Raw genomic sequence first — 15844 nt, 5'->3', positions numbered from 1 at the left:
TGAAGTTACTCAAATCACATCTGTAGATCTATTTTTTTCCATAAAAACACATTTTTAGCGTTATACAAAACTAATTATACAAAACTAATTAAATGGTTTCCTTATGTTCCTTTTAGAACTTTTTTAAGATCACAGGGTGGAAGTATTATATAGACAACATCTCTCTTCTCTGGCCCACTCCCAATTTTTCATTAGCTGAAAAACAATGGCTAATTAGGGATTGGTAAATGTATTTACATAGTGATAGAAGCAGTTATTTCACTCGGCTTATTTTCAAAGTCAGCTGTATTATATTGTGGCCTTAACATGCATTTTGTTTACCAGAAAACCTAACAGAGTTTTTATGTCTTATGTTTTGTTTAAACTAGAACTGCAAGAGTGGTTCTTATTTGGCATATATATTCTTTAAACTTAATATTTGTCTATTCTTATTCCAAGGAACTCAGAGTATTATATTACTATAGTTGCCCACCTATTTTGTTCTCACAACAATTTTTGAGTTGCAAAAGAGTGATTGGCCTACAATTAACTTGTGAGAGTTTTCCCTATGAATGGGATGTTAGATCCTCCTTTTAGTATATGTTCCAGTTACTAAACACAAATCTCTTGAGAGTGAGGAGTAATGTATTAGTGAAAATAGTATGTTTTCTGAAAATATTTGGCTTATGATTATCCCTACAGTTAAGTTTTTTGGCATAGTTTACCAATATTGTAATTATGAATCAGATGAAATACAGTTCAGTGTAAAGCAATGCTGGTGATAACTGAAGAAATTTTTTAAGAATCTCAGTTGTACTTGAGATGTACCAAAGATGTTTTGAATATAATAACCCAACTGTAATATATCAACCAGAATGCCTTATTTCAGTGCCCAGAGGCGTTGGGGGTCTGGATTGGGAACAACAAACTGTGATTTAACTTTTAGAAGATTCAGCTGTTGTGGACTTTGAGACTGCTAGAGTGGCATTTTGGACTCATACTCTAGCTCAGTGTTTCTCAACCTTGGCAACTTGAAGATGTCCGGACTTCAACTCCCAGAATTCCCCAGCCAGCGAATGCTGGCTGGGGAATTCTAGGAGTTAAAGTCTGGACATCTTCAAGTTGCCAAGGTTGAGAAACACTGCTCTAGCTGCTGTTTGAGGAGCAGATGGCAAGCATAGCTGGGAGAGTCCTGGCACAATCCCACCTTTTGCATCACCTGCACTCATTCTTGAATGAGAAGGCTCAGCTCATGTTCATTCAAGCTTTAGTAACTTCCTAATTGCATTACTGTGGTGCAGCCTACACAGGGCTGCCCTTGAAAGGTATTCAGAAACTCCACCTATTCACAATGTAGGAGTGCATGCAATCTCGGGTGCATCAAGGCACACCCATGTGACCTCACTTCTAAAGGGATGGCTCCCCGTATGCTTCTCAATTCAATTTAAGGTGCCAGTTACCACCTTTAAAGTCCTGCACAGCATGGATCCAGGATACGTGTCTGTCTCTAGTGGTCTCAGCCTGTCATGCCAGATTTAAAGGATAGCCATGCTCTGGATCCTTCTCTGAAATAGTCTTCTAATGGGCTTCAGGAAACGTGCTTCTTTTGTCACGGTGCCTTTCTCCATGAAATCTATATAGCAATAGCAGTTAGACTTATATACCACTTCATAGGGCTTTCAGCCCTCTCTAAGCGGTTTACAGAGTCAGCATATCGCCTCCAACAATACGGGTCCTCATTTCACCCACCTCGGAAGGATGGAAGGCTGAGTCAACCTTGAGCCGGTGAGATTAGAACCACTGAACTGCAGATAACAGTCAGCTGAAGTGGCCTGCAGTACTGCACCCTAACCACTGCGCCACCTCGGCTCTGGTCCCGATCCTATTGTCCTTCCATAAGACCTGGCTTTTCCCCTCAGGTATTAGTGCCAGTATATTAGCAAGAGTGTAAGATGTATATTTTGGTATTGTGAGTTCTTCTTTGCTTGGGGCCATTTGTCAGCCACTTAGATTTTTCTTTTAAAAATATCCATAATAGAGTTTGTCTTTCTCTTGTACTTCTGACCTATATTTCTCCTGTACATTTGACCTATATTTCTCCTGCATGTTTGACATATATTTCTTTCATATTTTTGACAATGTATAGGCCAACAGTTGACTGTAACAAAACTGTTTCTTGATTTAGGTATTTACTCTTGATGTCCCAAATGCATTCTACCGCTGTTATAGTCCCAACATAGAGAAAACAAATGATAATATAATGGAACAAATTGCTGAGCAAATAGTTACCTTATGTGCTACTCTAGAAGAAAATCCAGGAGTCAGATATAAAAGGTAAGTCTGGAAACACTGTTTTTATACCATTAAGGGTTTATTGAGGGTTATGTTAGCTTAATATAAATGGAGTTCCATGCCTAAGCAATCTGGACATTAAGTATATTATTTTGGAATGTGAAAAGGATCTTAAATTTCTTTATGCATTTGTTAAACTTCTGCACCGCTGCTATCAAAATCTACTGAACGTGCAGGAGATTGAGTTCTATTGTCAAGTTATAATGTAAATTAAAAGCTTTTATTTTTGACTGTCAGGAAACTCAGGACTAGTTGAGGTCAGGGAGAGTTTTGAACCAAAAGCAAAATATTGGGTGGAATTGTTAATTCAAATTCCTAGGTTTCTGATGGCATCTTATCACTCATTAACATTTCTTGTTTTCCAAAACAAAAAGATAGAAAATTGTAATTCTATTGTAAGATAGAAAAACGTGTCGTCCTAGTCAAGTGGCTGATAAATATTGCTTCTGTGCCTAATTCCATCCTTTCAACTCATCTGATTAACAGCAAATAGCTACAGTTAAATAGCAGAGCGGTTGACATTTACTGGTAGTTCGCAACTTGTGACATTCATTCAGTGACCATTCAAAATTATGAATGAACAAAGGGAGTTATGATCCTGAAGCCTGAAGTTACAGCGGCTGCAGCACCTCCATGGAGACGTGATGAAAATTCAGACGCTTAATAGTGTGCCTGCCCTTATGACTGCAAGGGCGTTGCAACTCCTGCATCCTTATTTCTGTCCCATCTAGGCACCCTGCACAGTGATACTCAGCAGTAGCAGCATTTGTCCATGCTGCCCAGCTGACTTTCACCACCTCAGTCCATTCCCCAAGCTGATGATCCTTTCCCACTCTGCAAGTGGGCTTCCGTTTCCCTTGGCAGCCCGGCTTTTCTTACTTTTTGCAAGTAGGCATCCCTTTCTTCTGCAATTAGAAACTTTCTGGTCTTCCCCAGTTCTTGCAAAAATGGGATGGGTGGAAAGTTGTTCTTGTGTTGCTTTAGAAGCCTCATTCTCCATATTGCATGTGCCCCATTTCTTCTGCACATTGTGAGGGCTTACAGATAAAACGGGATGTCTCCTAGCAGAAAGTAAGTAAGGCTTCTTCCAGAGGGAGAAAAAAGCTGGCTTGGAGAACAGCTCAAGACAGTGAAGGTCAGCTGAGCAGTTGGAATTGCTGCCACTTGTGCTACTATATAGAGTGGCCAGCAGAGATGGGGGGAAGTGCTCCTTACTTGGGACTTTTTCCACTTGACAACCCAGGAGATAGCGTGCATTCCCGGTTTGCAGTTATTGAACAAGGCAGCCGTTGGGTGCCTCACCACAATGATTTACAATCGTAATTCCAGGCTCAATTATGTTCAGAAGTCAAGGACTACTTGTATGCACTGTAGATTTCCCCAACTGTTAGCTTTCAAAAAAGGTGTAAGCTTACAATTTAAATTTGAATAGGACTAATCTGTACAGTGCACATTGGCTTAAAGCAATCTCCAGTGCATAAATATGTAGGTTTTTTTTTAATTTCTGCAGGACTGAGTGGATGCTTTTTAAAAGATCCATTAATGAGCTAATAATGTTAAAGATAAATATTTGCATTCTTTTTCTTTTCAGTAAACCTTTGGATAATGCCAGCAACCTTGCTCAGCTAGTTGAAAAAAAGCTTGAAAACTTTTACAAAATTGATGAGCGAGGTCAAGTAAAGGTAAGGGTGAAAGCTCAGTTTTCTCTCAAACGATAAGAGATAGCTTCTTCCTCTCAATCCTTTGGAAGTATAGCTGGGCAAGAAAAGTGCCGTTACTGCGGCAGTTTTTATTGAATTGTTTTGAAATATACTCTTAGAAAGGAGTTTTTGCTCTTCCATCAGTGGAATGTGAAATTTACTCACGGTTAAGAAGCTGCAAAAAAAAAAAGAAGAAGAAGAAAAGCAAGCAAAAACAACCAGCGGGGGAAAACATAATTGCACCGTTGAGACCACGTAACTTCTGCATATAATTTCTGTTTCAATAAAAAAACTGACTTGGGGATAGCACCATTCTTTCAATGGAAGAACGTACACGTGTTCTTCATAGAAAACGGAATAGAGTATCAAATCCTGTTCTCTCTGAATATTATTTTCATTAGCGTGTTGTGGGTGGTAAAGGAGCATTTTGGTTTTGCTGTCTGATGCTTCTTAACATTAGTTTCCATTGCTATCGTTTCTAAACTCTGCTGTCTCTCTGCTTGGGAGAGCTACGTAGGAAAGAGACTTAACAGTTTTAGAGAAAATTGCACATTAAATTTTAATCAGCTTTCTGTTCTTTTCTCTGTAACCAATTTCGTTGCATTTAAGTACAATGACAATAAAGATTATACTTACTTATCCTTATTGAGTTCCAGCCCCACTAAGGTTGAGTGCATGTTGTGTTCTTTTAGCTTGCTTTGTCTTTGTATTTTTAAATTTTTTAGTATTTTTAAAACTGTTTTTATGTAAGCCGCCTGGAGTCCTTCGGGATTGGGCGGCATACAAATTCATTAAATTTTGAATCTTGAATCTTATTGCTAAAAGGGTATGTCAGGGTTTCTTCGTTTTTTTTTGTTTTAGGGCAAAACTAATTCCCAGCTGTTGATAATTGACCGTGGCTTTGACTCTGTGTCTACTGTGCTTCATGAGCTGACTTTTCAGGCAATGGCTTACGATCTGCTACCAATTGAAAATGATACATATAAGCAAGTATAACTTTATTTTGATCTTTATACGCTAATCACAGATTTGTAGCTTCAAACTGCAACAGCTTAAAGATGCATAAGTAAATATACAATTTTGTCTATCAATAGTTTAATAGTTTCCTTTATTGTTATTGCACATCATACGATGAAATTAAATGGCGTCTTCAGTGTACATCATACATAAGAAAACCATAAAAATAAAACAAAAACACACATACTTCACATTCTGTACAATTGAATTGAAAACCCATCATACTGCATTAATATTACACTATGCAGTAGAATTCAGTATAGTTACTGCTCTGAGACAGAAGCTGTTTTTCAGCCTATTTGTCCTTGTTTCCATTGTCCTGTGGTTATAGTTCAAAAAAAAAGGTGCCAAGGATGAGATGGATCTTTAAGAATGTTTTTAACTGTCTTAAGGCAGCGGGGGCTATAAAGCTCTTCCGAGGAGGGGAGAGGGCAACCAATGATCCTCTGGGCAATGATGTTAACCCTCTGGAGAGCTGTCCTATCATGCCATTGTCCTATCTGCCATACACAAGTGCAGTAAGTTAAAATACTCTCTTATGGTGCAGCGGTAGAAGGTCACCAGCAGTTTTTCATTCAGTTGTTGTTTCTTGAGAATCCTTTATTGTCTGAATAATATCCCAAGAAGTAAAATGTTTTGTGGTGCAATCTGATTTTGTGGTGCAATTTGACTCTTGGAGCTGGGAAGATTCTGGCATGCTCCTTATGGTTACAAAATCCCCAGTCCCATGGAAACTTAGCGATTTTTTCATTTAAAGAGTCACAAACCCATGGTGGGTTCTGCACTGGAGGCAACAGAAAACTTTCTGCCTAAATATGGTGAGAGAATATTGTGTGAACCCTTTAGTATAATCTGAGCATCTAACTAAGATAGTTTGAGTCACATGGAAAACACTAACATGAGAGCGGTATGCCGGGAAAGATACCAAAGAGGAAAATCATTGTTCTCTAGAAACCCATTGTTACCCATCTCAAGTTTCCCCAAAACCATGCAGATGATCCAGTGGGCTTTATGGGCAGATGAGACAAAGTGGAATTTTGGCCTTTAAAGTGTTTGAGGGGAAAAAAACCACATTGTGGTTTTTGTATTCTAACAAAATAACTTCACCACAAATATGAAGCATGGCAATGGGAATATCATGGCTTGAGGCTGTTTTGCCGGCTTAAAATCTAGATGGCTCCTAATCATTGAGAATATTCAGTGCATTCTGTATCATACCAGCAAATTCTACAGAGCAATATTAGGTTATCCATCCAGAAGCAGAAATTTAAATGAAGGTGTATCATGTGTGACAATGAACTAATTGGAAAAATGACTAAAGCAGAGGAAGGTTTTTTCCCCCCCTTTGGAATGGCTAAGTCAGAGTTCTGGTCTTAACTCTGTTGAAATGTTGTAGTATGACCTAAAGCATATAGTTCTTGCCAGACAGTTTCCAAATATAAATGAGTTGCAGTAGTTCTGTAGGAGTGTGCCATGCTGCTTCCAAGTCAACGTGTGGGATTGATCAGGTGCAGGAGGTATTTCTTTCTACAAATTTCTACAAATGTTCATAGATTTTTTCCAACAGTTACAGTTAATATGACTTAATATATCCAACAAAGTACACTATTTTGTTTGTTTAAGCAGGATCTCATTATCTACTGAAATTAAACAAAACTCAGATCACATTGTAGGTCACAGTATTTACCATTACATTGTATTCTAATTATAGATACTTTTAAAGGGTTGACTTTCTCTCACCACCATATCATCATCCATTGATTTATCGTAATCGTGAAAAGAATGATTTAGCCTATAATCTTTAAAAGTAGCTGCTAGTGATTAATATTTAGAAAGCATGGCGGGACTTATTTCTGAGTAAAGATGTATATAGCATATGATTAGGCTACAACATTTCAGTATCTTAATGTCCAGTGCATCCCATCAACATATGTTGCTCTGATGTACTTTTGTGCATATTTTCATTTTAAGCAAAAAATAGCCTATGAAGTATTTCTTGGGAATACTGTCTTCTGATTTCACTGCCGAAATGACATTATTTGCAACAGACAGCTGAAAAACTGAGCATTTGTATGTTTTATGAAATGCCTTGCTTTGTGTTTTGAACTAACCTGGATTATCTGTTTCTTGAGAACTTCCACATGTATTTTAATTTATTTCTCAGAACAGCCAAACATGATTTGGCTAGAGTTCAAAGAAATGTATTCTAATGTATTTAGAGGGCAATAGATCATGGAACATTGTTCTAGAGCAGGGGTTCTCAACCTGTGGGTCAGGACCCCTTTGGGGGTCGACCGATCCTTTCACAGGGGTCGCCTAAGGCCATCGGAAAACACATATTTTCGATGGTCTTAGGAACCGAGACACCAATTTTATGGTTGGGGATCACCACAACATGAGGAACTGTATTAAAGGGTCGCGGCATTGGGAAGGTTGAGAAACACTGTTCTAGAGGGCACTTTTAATAGAAGCAGTACCTTTGGTGAGATATTTTCCTCTATGGCATAATTTAAATTAATAATCAACAAGCCATTATGCAATTGCAGTACTAATTCAATCTCTCTGTAAACTCCTAGAATGGAAAGACTTGATTTCTTGAGAACTTCCACATGTATTTTAATTTATTTCCTGGAACAGCCAAACATGATAGCATTTTTGTTCCTAAAGGCAGCTTAGAATCATTTAAATATGTTTTTTAAAATGACATCTAAACAGGCCTCAGATCTCACTGCAGAAATCCAAGAGTAAGTTGTTGATATGTATGACTTAAGTATTTCCAAAGAGATTGTAGGGATATAAGGGAGTGGCTATGAACCACCTCTTTCTGGATTAGTAAAACAACAGTGTCTTTCTCCAAGATTTGCATAGTTATTCATTATTTGCTCTCGGTTCTTTCTGCCTGCTGGTGAAGTGACATTACATGCATCCATGTGCACAGGCAGCGTGGAGTAGCTTTAGAAGGAACTACCATATTTTTCGGACTATAAGACGCACGTTTTTTCCTCAGAAAAGAGGCTGAAAATCTGGGTGCATCTTATACATTGAATACAGCATTTTTTGCCTCCCGAAGCCCTGCCCCCTTCACAAAAATGGCCATGCATACCCTTATGGAGGCTTTCAGAGGGCTGGGGAGGGCAGAAATAAGCAAAAGATGGACCATTTTTGGCCTCCCACCTCCCAGGAGCACTCTGCAAGCCTCCCCCCCCCCCCAAGACTATTCATGCCCTTTTTTTGGAAAAAATGGGCCCGTTTTTGCAAAAAATGGGCTGTTTTGGGGAGGTTTGCAGAGTGCAAAAATGTTTTTTCCCCCTTTTGGAAAGCTCTTTAACTGATTGATGAGAATTACATAGATCAAGTGCTGTTCCAGCAGAAACAAAATCAGGTGCTACAGATTGTCAGCGATTTCCTTCTCCAGCACATGGATAAATACACCTGGAAACACCTACCTACCTACCTACCTACCTTCTCTCTCTCTCTCTCTCTCTCTCTCTCCCCCTCTCTCCTACCTACTGTATTTCTCTCTCCCCCCCTTTATCCACCTACATACCTACCTTCTCTCTCTCCCTCCCTCTCCCTACCAACCTACCTACTCTCTCTCCCCCTACGAATCTACTGTATTTCTCTCTCTCTCTCTCTCTCTATTTCTTTCTCTCTATCCCTCTACCTACCTACCTACCTACCTACCTACCTACACCCACTCTGTCTCCCTACCTACCTACTGTATTTCTCTATCTCTCTCTTTTTCTCTCTCTCTCCCTATCCCTTTAACTACCTACCTACTTACCTAACTACTCTCTGTCCTTACCTACCTACTGTATTTCTCTCTCTTTCTCTCCCTCTCTATCCCTCTATCTACCTACCTACTTTTTTTTAAATTTGCCTCTTCAAAACCTTGGTATGTCTTATACTCCGGTGAGTTTTATACTCCGAAAAATATGGTACACATCTCAGGGAAAAGAGGAGCTTCCTACACAATCCTGTGCATTCATAAGGAATTACCTTGAAGAATTTGCCCAGCCCTAATATCTGTATATCAAATATAAACAAGTGATTAGTGAGAAACTATAGTGATAAAGCTATTAGTGAGCAACTGTAGCATTCAGCTAGAAGAAATGCTTCAAGAGTAGTCAGTACTTTATTTAGTATTATAGCCATGAGATAACGTTTGTTAAAACTAACTCTCAATTTTCCCCTCTTGTATTTCTACTGCTTTCTGGTTGAATCAGTTTCTGTGAGTTTCTATGCATATAAAGTGTTTCGTGGCATAACTTTAGTACGCTCTGTAGTATTCCTTCAGTCTTTAGTAATCTGCTTAATAGTTGGAAATGTAATGCTAAGCATGTTAGTTATAAATATATGTGAATTAAATAGTTATTTTATCAGAGTCTGCTATGATTGCATGTGAAGTTAATATTTGGATTATTTATTTATGTAAAATAGAATATTCTGTGCACAACAGGATATTTAAGAACTGAATGGTGTCAAATTCAGTGTACTAAAGGAGAAGCTGGGCACTCTAAATAAATTTATAATTGAGTTTAGGGGATCTGTGTTGCATTTCAGTTCACACTGTTTTATATGTGGTGTTGTAACTTAATATAATTATACTTTCAGCATAAACTTTCCATATGGGATATTACCTCCACATTTACTTAGGGACATAGGCGATGCTTAAATCTGCAGCACTTCATGAAAAGTGCAACTGGTTTTCTCATCAGATTCATCAGGTTCTTGATATGTATTCAAAATAAGAGCTTTGTAATACTGCTTTTCCATAATTTTGAGATATCTGTGCTAAAAATAATTTGTATGTTTAGCCTCATAGATTAAAATTAATAAACTGCTTTTTAAACATAGGTATAAAACCGAAGGTGCAAGTGGGAAGGAAAGGGAAGCCATTCTAGAGGAAGATGATGATCTTTGGATAAAAATGAGGCACAAACATATCGCAGATGTTTTGGAGTAAGTGTCACTTTGTTAAAACCATTGTAAGCGCAGTTATGGAATAACTCTGCTTACAGTGCTTAATTGTGTGCATTCAAATACACTTTTTACCAGGGGTTGGGAACCCACAGTGTTCTGTAGACATATTAAAATATAAGCACCTCACAAAGTTATTTGATGGTGAAATATCCTGTCCTCCTCATTTTGTTATTTTGGCCGAACGAAAAAATATTTTTTCTCACCAACCTGTGGTATAGGTACACATACATAATGTGTATTTGTCTGAAACGGATTTTCTTTAACGGGGGTTCTTCTGAATTCTAGAATTCCAAGAGAAAGCACTACAGGTTCTATGAAAGATCATGATCATTTCATTCATTCATTCATTTATTGAATTTCTGTGCCGCCCAATCCCGGAGGACTCCGGGCGGCTTACAGAATGAAAATAGAATTAAAAAGAATTATTAAAACAATGGGACACACCAAGTTAAAAAGGAACACAACAGACACCCAATCAGACGAGGCTGGACAACCATCAAGGGGTCAACAGCCCCAGGCCTGCCGGAAAAGCCAGGTTTTAATGGCTTTGCAAAAGGCCATGAGAGTGGGTAGGGCCCGGATCTCCGGGGGCAGCTCATTCCAGCTCATTCAGAATTTTTTTTTTCTAAATCAGTGTTCACACAAAAAAAATTGAACATTTTCTGAACTAGTGGGGGTCTTTTACATGCCACATCTCAGCTTCCAGAGTTCTCTGAGATCTGAAAATTACTCAGACGTTTCTCCTGGATAAAAAGGTTGAGACAATGCTTGTCATTAAGCAAATAACATTATAGACAACTGTTCTATGTATATTCAATTTAATATGATTTCTTTTAAACTTTAAGAGAAATCCCAAAACTTGTGAAAGAAGTTTCTTCAAAAAGGAAAGCAACAGAAGGCAAAGTAAGATTTTTTGTGTTTATCTTCAATCCTGCTACCTCTCTAAACCCTTCTATTTTTTAATAGTTTATGAATTTTCTACAATAAATACCAAATTGTTTGCAAATGCTGGTAATTTATATCATTCCTTTCTTATCTCCATTCCTTTAATTTCTGGATCTTGTCTAATATTCCTGTTCAAGACTTCTAAAGTCAATATAAGTAGTAAAGGCTTGTCTTGTTCCTTTCTTTATATATAAATTCTCTGTGTACTCACCATTTATAAATACTTTGGTAATTATGTATAAAATGCTCTTAGTACTTAACTATTTTGACAAATAATTAAAATCCTAGGTAGGCTTAAAGTCCATAAAACATATTCCGACAATATTGTTACTTTATCTACAAGACAGTAACCTTGCTAATTTTCTTGTACTCTGTGATAATAGCAATAGCACATAGACTTATATACCACTTCACAGTGCTTTACAGCCCTCTCTAAGCCGTTTACAGAGTCAGCATATCGCCCCCAACAACAATCTGGGTCCTCATTTTACCCACTTCAGAAGGATGGAAGGCTGAGTCAACCTTGAGCCTGGTGGGATTTGAACTGCCAAATTGCAGGCAGCCGGCAGTCAGCAGAAGTAGCCTGCAATACTGCACTCTAACCAGTGTGTCACCGAAGCTCTATATAATGTTATTTCCTGATCTTTGGATGAAAAAATTAAGAGAACAAAAAGAAATGTTAAATATGAAATATTTGAATTGACTTTACAATTGCTTTCCCCCCCAGATATCATTAACTAATCTGGCCCAACTTATGAAAAAGATGCCCTACTTTCGCAAGCAGATTACTAAGGTAAGCAGAATATTATATGACAAACTGGGAGAAAACAGTTTTTAAAAATATAGTTAAAAAGAAAATAAATCAGCAATGAAAAGAAAAAAAAGAAAATGGCAGAGGGAGGAAGTAAAGAAAGAGACATTTTTCTGAGAGAAAAAAATACAAAATATTATAAACATCTATTCAGTATTTCTATCCAGAATGATATTTATATGAAGGTAATTTATTATAAAAATTCTTGTTAGCTATATTAATAATGACCAGGTTTGAATATATCCTTTATTCATTGTAAAGTTCTCCAGTGTTTTTTGTTACCCAGAAACATCACACATAAATACCATAATTTGTAGTAAAAAAAAAAAAACTGGCAGCTATCAGTTTCTCATGTATCAATAATAATTGTCATGTTTAATATGGCTATTTTATAAAATTGGTGAAATTTCCTTGTTAGTAGGTGAAGAAGATGGAAACCAATTTTCAGAGTTAGCCAACAGTTTTAACTTATACGATCTATTTAGCTCACAGCAGAATGATTGAGCTTTGATAATCCATACTATATTGGAAATTTTGACTTCTTTTTAAATCCTGATTATGGCCTAAAATTCTTCCCAAATTATGCTGAGATAAAAGCATGACTATAGATATACCTATATTAGTACACCATGTATTGTGTATGAAAACCATGATTTTTAGGTAGTTTTGTATTTGAATTAAAGAGATCTTGTATATTTATTATGGTTATTGTTGGAGCAGATCATAGTTTATTTACTCTTGCTTTTAGTAATTTAAATACCACTGCAGACCTCAAAGGATTGTATAACTGTTAATGAGTCTCAGGAATTTAATGCTTAAATTTTGTGATTCTGAACTTTCTAATTTGCTGCAGTTGTTTATATTAACCCTCAAGAATTCCTATTAACAATATTCTGAATTTCATTTAAAAAAAACCAATAATTTATATTATGTCATGATAACCCTAAGCATGTATTTTCTTCTGACTATTACAACTATAGTCTCAGAAATAAAAAAGGCTTGATTATACTGTAAGTCTTGTTCATTTACAACAGCGTCTGCCTAGAATAATGTGATTGCTTTTTACTTACATCCAAATATTATCATATCGGTTTTAGGAAATACAAATGTTTGTCAATGATTTTTTGAATTGTAAACATAATTTAGCATAATTCCAGAAAAAAATAAGCTTTCCCCCCTTCTGTTTTGCAGCAAGTTGTGCACCTTAACATAGCTGAAGATTGCATGAATAAATTTAAGAGTAATATAGAAAAGCTGTGCAAAGTGGAACAGGTATGTGAAAGCATTCAAATATCCTGGGTTTTTTATACTAGACAAATCCTAGCCTAAATTAATTTTTTTATCCATCCATACATGCATCGTCCCGACTTGGTCAGTTAAAAAAGAAATCCATTATTAACCAAAGTACACTTTATTAAAGCCAAGTGGTTACACAGTAGCAAAGTCAGATCTGAAGTTTCACGCCTCAAAGCTCTAATTAACTTTTTCCACCTTCCCCATTGTTATCTCAAATTGTTCAATTATATTCAAACAAATTGTTTTGGTAACAGTCCCTGGCTTGGTGGGCTAGTTGATGTTGCATTCCAATCCATGACCTTAGTACTCAGCAGTTCCCAAGGAAAGGCACCAAGAGTAATTTCGATTTCCCTAATTCCCAGTCTCCACCCTCTTCCTCCCCGCAGCTCCTTCCCCCCATAATCTATGGCAGACTGGCATCTGGCGAAGTAGGGCTGGTGCAGCAAGATGGCAGTCCTGGCACTATCCATCTGTCTAATTTTAAAACTGCCCATCTATTTCACAGAGAGAAATCACTAAAGTGATATTATAAAGGGGATCCCTACTTTTTAAAGGCAGTCTACATAGGATGAAATACAATAGGAAATGCTGCTTTTCTGTTTTGTCCAGCAAAGCATGAGAAGATTGTTCCATCATGCCTGGAGAACTGAATAATGTTGGAGATGGGACTCAGATACTTCTGAATGGTTTGGGGTCTAGATTCAGCCCTCAACTTTGCTTCATAGTTTACCTTAAGATGAAGTAACACTTAACATATGTGAATATTGACGTGACTTGAGCAGTGCACTCTTTTCTAGGACAAAAATGTGGTTTGCAGTCTTTTTAGCTCATGGATAATTGGAAGGGCCTTAATTGTATCAGATTCTAAACTTTTGGAAATGAAATTGCCATAGTGTCCCATTGTTAGTTTTTAATGAAGGGTAGGAAGAGAACAAACAACACAGTGGTTTGATTTATTTATGAAATAGATACGGTGAATTCATTTCTTATAATGAACTTCAAGATTGACTAAAACATGTTTCAATGCAGCTCTGTTTTATTTGCTTCTGATATTTTCAGAATGTTTGGAACCTAGCAAAATAATCCAGTAAAAGTTATGTGTGGGAAATAGGACTTTCACTAAAAGTTCAAATGTGACAAGAAACTCCTCAAAATTCTATAGCTGGAATGAAGGCTTAAATACAAATACAAATACAATAGCAGAGTTGGAAGGGACCTTGGAGGTCTTCTAGTCCAACCCCCTACCTAGGCAGGAAACCCTATACCGTTTCAGACAAATGGCTATCCAACATCTTCTTAAAGACTTCCAATGTTGGGGCATTCACAACTTCTGGAGGCAACTTCTGTTCCACTGATTAATTGTTCTAACTGCCAGAAAATTTCTCCTCAGTTCTAAGTTGCTTCTCTCCTTGATTAGTTTCCACCCATTACTTCTTGTAATGCCTTGGAAAATAGTTTGACTCCCTCTTCTTTGTGGCAACCCCTGAGATATTGGAAGACTGCTATCATGTCTCCCCTAGTCCTTGTTTTCATTAAACTAGACATACCCAGTTCCTGAAACGGTTCTTCATATGTTTTAGTTTCCAGTCCCCTAATCATCTTTGTTGCTCTTCTCTGCACTCTCTCTAGAGTCTCCACATCTTTTCTACATTGTGGGGACCAAAACTGAATGCAGTATTCCAAGTGTGGCCTTGCCTGATATTAACACTTCACATGATCTTGATTCTAGCCCTCTGTTTATGTAGCCTAGAACTGTGTTGGGTTTTTTGGCAGCTGCTGCCCACGGCTGGCTCCTATTTACTTTTACTTTTACTTTACTTTTGCCTTTATTTGTATGCCGCCCTTTTCCCTAAGGGGACTCAGGGCGGCTCACAATTCAAAAGGGAGGGGGAAACAACAAACAATAAACAATACAGCATATTAAAAGAGAAAAACGCAACAATCACACAATTCGAGTGGGGCTATAATCTTAACCCCAGGCCAGCCGGGACAGCCAGATCTTTACAGCAGCGCGGAAGGATTGGAGGGTGGTGAGGGTCCGAATAGCAGTAGACTTAGCAGTAGACTTATATACCGCTTCATAGGCCTTTCAGGCCTCTCTAAGCGGTTTACAGAGAGTCAGCATATTGCCCCCAACAATCTGGGTCCTCATTTTACCCACCTCGGAAGGATGGAAGGCTGAGTCAACCCTGAGCCGGTGAGATTTGAACCGCTGACCTGCTGATCTAGCAGTAGCCTGCAGTGCTGCATTTAACCACTGCGCCACCTTGGCTCTTCCCACGGGGAGTTCGTTCCAAAGGGACGGAGCAGCCACCGAGAAGGCCCTCCTCCGGGTAGTTGCCAGTTTGCACTGGCTAGAAGATGGGATTCGGAGGAGGCCTAATCGATGCGATCGAATCGGTCTGGTGGAGGTAATTGGCAGTAGGCGGTCTCTCAAGTACCCAGGCCCACTACCATGAAGGGCTTTATAGGTGATAAGTAGCACCTTGAAGCGCACCCGGAGATCAACAGGTAGCCAGCGCAGCTCGCGGAGGATAGGTGTTACGTGGGTGAACCGAGGTGCACCCACAATCGCTCGCACGGCCGCATTCTGGACTAGCTGGAGTCGCCGAATGCTCTTCAAGGGCAGCCCCATGTAGAGCACATTGCAATATTCCAGCCTAGAGGTCACAAGGGCACGAGTGACTGTTGTGAGGGCCTCCCGGTTCAGGTAGGGACGCAACTGGTGCACCAGGCGAACCTGGGCAAATGCCCCATGGTT

At 38.3% G+C, this 15844-nt stretch overlaps 1 protein-coding gene across 1 annotated transcript in view; it reads left to right on the top strand.

The window, feature by feature from the left end:
* STXBP3 (syntaxin binding protein 3) overlaps positions 1 to 15844 on the top strand; it is a 35114-nt gene that overhangs the window by 12824 nt on the left and 6446 nt on the right. Inside the window, exons 7-13 of the mRNA XM_032218286.1 lie at positions 2165 to 2313; positions 3923 to 4013; positions 4893 to 5017; positions 9906 to 10010; positions 10877 to 10934; positions 11704 to 11769; positions 12979 to 13059. Coding sequence (XP_032074177.1) covers positions 2165 to 2313; positions 3923 to 4013; positions 4893 to 5017; positions 9906 to 10010; positions 10877 to 10934; positions 11704 to 11769; positions 12979 to 13059 — 675 coding nt within the window. The remainder of the gene's footprint in view (positions 1 to 2164; positions 2314 to 3922; positions 4014 to 4892; positions 5018 to 9905; positions 10011 to 10876; positions 10935 to 11703; positions 11770 to 12978; positions 13060 to 15844) is intronic.

Source organism: Thamnophis elegans, chromosome 5 (genome assembly GCF_009769535.1).
Source record: "Thamnophis elegans isolate rThaEle1 chromosome 5, rThaEle1.pri, whole genome shotgun sequence".
In the NCBI taxonomy this organism is placed as follows: Eukaryota; Metazoa; Chordata; class Lepidosauria; order Squamata; family Colubridae; genus Thamnophis; species Thamnophis elegans.
Note: the sequence above shows the minus strand (reverse complement) of the source record. Positions and strands in the feature narration are given on the sequence as shown.